Consider the following 5,373-nt stretch of genomic DNA (forward strand, 5'->3'; position numbering starts at 1 on the left):
AGTTTAAAAGTAAAAATGTATTACAACAAACAGGAGCCACATTCATTACAGGATCTTCCCTATTACAGATATTGAATTATGACCATAAGGGAGCCCAAAATTTCTGTTGTTAAGTGAAACATTTGTTAAGTGAGTTTTGGCCCCATTTTACGATCTTTTTTGCCATAGTTAAGTGAATCACTGCAGTTGATAAGTTAGTAACATAGTTGCTAAGTGAAACTGGCCTCTCCATTGACTTTGCTTATCAAAATGTTGCAAAAGGTGATCACATGACCTTGGGACACAGCAACGGTCATAAGTATGAACCAGTTGCCAAGCATCTGAATTTTGATCACCTGATCATGGGGCTGCTACAAAGGTTAGAAGTGTCAAAAATGATCAAGTCATTTTTTTTCAGTGCCGTTATAATTTTGAACGGTCACTAAATTGTGGTTAAGTCAAGGACTGCCTGTATTCTACTACTATTTCATGCTTTACCTGTTTCCTCTTAACAATCTAAAATATATGGTGTCTAGCTTCACACACTGCTAAGCTCAAACTTGCTTTAATTATGGTCTGTGGAATAAGCCATACTGGCTTAAGTGTTCAGTCATTTTCCCATTTTCCCCCATTTTACTTGGAAGCAAAGTATAATTTTTCTGGTCTCTGAAAACCATTCCTAATGCTTCACACTTTAACTATGTTTCATTTTCTATTAAATATGCCTAGAATAAGCCAACTGCAAGCTCCAGGATCTGTACCTATAGCTAAATCATTCACTCTGAACCAGATACTAAACAATGAGCAGTAATCAAATTGTTTTCTACTGACTTTAGCTAATAAATTTAAGAACCTAAACAACTGAAGAGTAGGATACCAAAAATATTCTATATAATCAACTTATATACTGTGTCTAAAAGCAGTATTCTTTTACAGCAGAGGCATCAGCTTTAATCCTCTCTAGATATTTTTGACTTCAACCAACTAAATCAAATACGACAAACAGCAAGGGAATGTAGGGGATCTAAAACATCTGGAGGGCATTTTCCTTCAAGAAAAATAGCCTGTAAGCATCCAGAAATTTGGGGGGAAGGGCTTTCCACAGCTTCTTACAAGGTTAAATACTTCAAAACCTTTTCTATTATGTTGCTGAAACTCTCTTTACCATTTTCAGCAGTATTTCGAGTGAAAAAAGTCACTTTGTTCTATAGAGTAATGCTTTTAATAAAAATAATTATTCTTACCAGAATGGCATTGCCACGCTATTCAGAGGTGACGTGCCCAATAAGGTTGAATTGATAACTGATGGGAATTTTCTCCAGTTAGTTACACCACGAATCACTTCCTGAAATGACCATAAACGTATTAGGAAAAGCTGTCCACCGTCCCTGCCAGCTGTTAAAATTCCAGTGACAAGTTTTTACCCTATGGTGAAGAAACTTCTTCTGTGTAACTGCAGTGCCATTTGGGTATTTATTGCTATTTGGAAATTTTGGAAGAGGGCAAATGTGGTATTCCATGTTGGTTTCTGTATAGGGCAGGGGTAGCTTGAGATCAAGCAGTCCTGGACAAGGATTCTGAAAAGCAAAGAAGAGAAACGTTGAAGCAAGAACACCTTTGGGCCAACTGGGGGTGGGGGGTGGGAAATCTGACAAGCAATTGGGGAAGAAAAACAAAGAAAAGCTTATAATAGTTATCTTGCATAGCTTTTACTGCCATCAAAAAGAAAGCACATCAGCATATAAAATCAAGTCACCCAGGATGGCATGCTGAGTCTGGTAGACTCAATAGCTTAGCAATTCTGAAAGTTCTGACAGTGATCCTGATTTTTTATTTATTTATTTGTTTTTTGCTGAGTTCAATCATGGTGGTAACATATAGTTGGCTCCTTTTCTGCTGCGGGAAAGAACCCTCTCTGGTTTGTATCTTAGTGGGCTATGGAAACCTCACCAATGGTGTTCAAATGGTGAGGTTTGGTGCTTAAATAAATCATGCTTGAAAACCACTTTATAGTTGGAGGTTGCATTTTAAGAAAGGCTTCAGTCCAAGGGCCAAATGGTACTTGGCTGCTGATGGCGTGATATCACTGGAGCAGAAAGGGCTATAAATTTTTGCCTGGGAGGAATTGTTCGTTTAGGGAATGCTCTTAAGCTTTATTTAATAAACATCAGTGGTTGCATTCTCACAACATGCTAAGTCATAAGATAGGTTCCACTAACCAGCAGTGTGAAATACAATCAAAATACTGAGCTAAAAACCAAACAAATTACACCATGTTTCAGCACAATGTGCGAATCCAATCAACACATTTCAATGGCGCTGGGAAACATTCAGGAACGGGGAATAAAATCCAAGATCTTAGCCAACAGTTAATTAATCTTGAATTAGATAGATTACTGTCCAAATATTAAAATAAAATGTTTGTGAGTGTGTGCGTGTCTATGCATATGATCAAGATCAAATACAACTGTCCTAAAATTATACAGCAACAATCTTATCTGTGTGTATTCCTCACCCTTTGTTGGTGGGGCAAAGTGTCCCAGTTTCCTACCTCTGTCTGTTTTACTCACAAAAATTTGAAGTGGATGATGGTTTGGAGAGTGAAGCAAAGCTTCAGGAGCTTTCAGGTTTAAGAGGGAAGTGTCCAGTTCCTCATCCTGTGCAACTGAAGGTTTTTCTTCAGAAGCAAGTATTAGCGGAATTAGCTCTTCCTGGAAAAAAAAAGGCAGAAAATTATTGCATGTTCATAACAGGACCCAAAAAACAACAACACCAGATCTGAAAAAGTGAAGTAAAACTCCAAACAGGCTAATTACCTCTGCGCCTGACTTCAGAATTTGAAAATATTTTGGAACCTTGTAACTAGTGGCTGCCTGATGTACACAGAATGGTTGATATGCCATGCTACTGAAATGCTGGGGTACCTTGGGATAAAACAAACAGACATCCCTGAAAACCAAATAAATGAACCAAATGAAGTTCTAAAAGTATGCTCATCCTTCACACACCCAGCATGTCACTTGTTACAAAAGATCTCTTGGTACAGGAAAAGTGTTCCACTATGGACGCCCGGTGCTTTGAATCTGAAGCAGCAAAGGGACTCCTTCCAGAGACTGCAACCTTTTCCTGGGCTCACAGCAGCTGTGCAGTCCCAAGAAAATATAGGTAGTCCTCAGCTTACAACAGTTGGTTTAGTAACCGTTCCAAGTTACAACGGCCCTGAAAAAAGTGACTTAGGACCGTTTTTCACTTTTTGCAACCTTCTGACAAGCGAAGTCCACGGGGGAAGACAGATTGATTTAACAACTGTGTTACTAACTTAACAACTGCAGTGATTTGCTTAACAACTGTGGCGAGAGAGGTTGTAAAATGGGGCAAAACTCCCTTAACAAATATCTCACTTAGGAACAGAAATGTTGGGCTCAACTGTGGTTGTACGTTGAGGAATGCCTGTATGTATTTGAGGTAAGAGGTACTGATAGGGTGAGAGAAGGTGCTTTGGAGTGGGCACTGAAGCACTCCTGGGGCCTCCTTATTTAATGGTTGGCATGGCTACCGTGGGAGCCCAGGAGAGGCAGATTCTTTAAGGAGGCCAACAAGAGAGGCCTGTCCCTCAAGGACCTTTTCTGCTTCAAATCTGAAGCCTTATAAATCCCCATATTCCGAACACTCTGCTCCTATAAAATCCCCCGCCCCATTAGAAATGAACTTACTGCCATCTCTGGCTGCAGGAGCTGAAGTCCTACATACCCGGAGATGTCCAATTGGGAACAGCCATTGAGTTAATATCAACCACTGCCTGCATTAAATGCATTAATTTGACCACAGAACGTGACTTGATCAATTGCAGCTAACCTTTAGATCGTAGAAGTGGTGGAGCTGTTTGATTTTAACTGAAGCAGACTTAAGAGGGACTATACCCAGAACTTCAGGTGCCTGGAGGGGGAAAAAAAATCCAACAAAATAAATTGTTATGTGGATATGTGCTTCTTGCTCATTTTTTTATTAAAATCACCAGTATCATATTGGAGTACACTTTGTTCATAATGTAGCTTAGATATCACATTGGTCATGATTTGCAGCTTAGGTATCATGATTGGTCATGATTCTCACACATACGTTTACTTAATTTAATTTAATTTAATTTAATTTAATTTAAGACTTATATGCCGCCCTTCTCCCCACGGGACTCAGGGCGGCTCACAGCATATTAAAACAACATAGTACATTTCCCCAATAAAAGCCAATTAAAAACCAAATATTTGTAGCTGTGTCTCTTATTAAAATCATTAAAAATTATCCCTATTTAAAATTCACCCTAGGTCAGTCCCGCTTGCTGAAAAAGCCACATTTAATGGTTCACATTTAATGCTAGACTGACACATGGTTATTTCTGTTGCTTACTGTAATGAGAAAATCCACCTATTGCAGCTTAGCATTATGTCCAAAACCAATGGTTTGTTGAACGAGAATATTTTAAAAGAATCTTGGCTCCATGATGTGTATAAATGCAGCCAAGTTTACTTGCAGGAGGATCAAAAGGAAGAAGTGTGTGATCACATCGTGGCAGAGCCAGCAAAGAGCCAAGACAAGGACACAGACATTTGTGTCCCAAAGATGTTTTTCAAAAGGCAACTGGACATTCTTGATTTTTTTCCTTGAAAATGTTTAGCTTCTCATCCAATAAGCCAGTTTCCCAACCTTTTCAGCTTTGTGGACCAGCGGGGGGGGGGGGGCGGAGGAGGAGAGGGAATGGTTCCATGCGTGGGCGGGCGAGTGCGCACGTGCAGCTCCATTTGCACAAGTGCTAACCTGCTGCTTGCGAGATGGGGATGCGCATGAGTGCACATGTGTGTTTGCCTGCCATTTCTGCAGCCCAGCTCTGAAAGGCTCAAGAAGGGTAGTGGGCCATGGCCCGGGACTTGGGGATCCCTTCAATAAGCTTCTTCAGTTCTGACAGAAACTTCAGAAAAAACCAAGAAAGTCCAGTTGTTTTTTGAAAAGCACCCTTGGGGCAATCATGACCTGGATGATTTAGAATCTCCAAAGAGACATTTTTGCCATTCTCTACCCAGAATAATAGACCAGGTAATACAGTAACAGATGTATTACCTTTTGGGCACCAGGGACCAGTTCTGTGGAGAGAGGTTTTTCCACGGACTGGAGGGGGCCTGGTTTCATGTACTGCCTGCATCCTGCGGATGGGGCTTTGCTTGTTTGCGCGGCCCGATCTCAGGCATGCCGTGGCCCAGTGCCGGTCCACGGACCGGGGATTGGGAACCCCTGGTGTACCCCATCCATTGAGAGTAATCCTGGCCAGGCACAACTGTTCAGACAATGCTGCTACTCCAAGGCTGCAAATCTTTTTATGTTCAAAGAGGGAAATTGTGCAAC

General features: G+C 40.8%; 1 protein-coding gene across 1 annotated transcript in view; it reads right to left on the reverse strand.

The window, feature by feature from the left end:
* CFAP221 (cilia and flagella associated protein 221) overlaps positions 1-5,373 on the reverse strand; it is a 42,125-nt gene that overhangs the window by 9,910 nt on the left and 26,842 nt on the right. Inside the window, exons 17-21 of the mRNA XM_015825593.1 lie at positions 3,835-3,915; positions 2,796-2,903; positions 2,550-2,690; positions 1,404-1,556; positions 1,224-1,324 (exon numbers count right to left, since the gene is read on the reverse strand). Coding sequence (XP_015681079.1) covers positions 1,224-1,324; positions 1,404-1,556; positions 2,550-2,690; positions 2,796-2,903; positions 3,835-3,915 — 584 coding nt within the window. The remainder of the gene's footprint in view (positions 1-1,223; positions 1,325-1,403; positions 1,557-2,549; positions 2,691-2,795; positions 2,904-3,834; positions 3,916-5,373) is intronic.

This window comes from Protobothrops mucrosquamatus, unplaced genomic scaffold (genome assembly GCF_001527695.2).
Source record: "Protobothrops mucrosquamatus isolate PMUCROS unplaced genomic scaffold, P.Mucros_1.0 scaffold_200, whole genome shotgun sequence".
Classification (NCBI taxonomy): Eukaryota; Metazoa; Chordata; class Lepidosauria; order Squamata; family Viperidae; genus Protobothrops; species Protobothrops mucrosquamatus.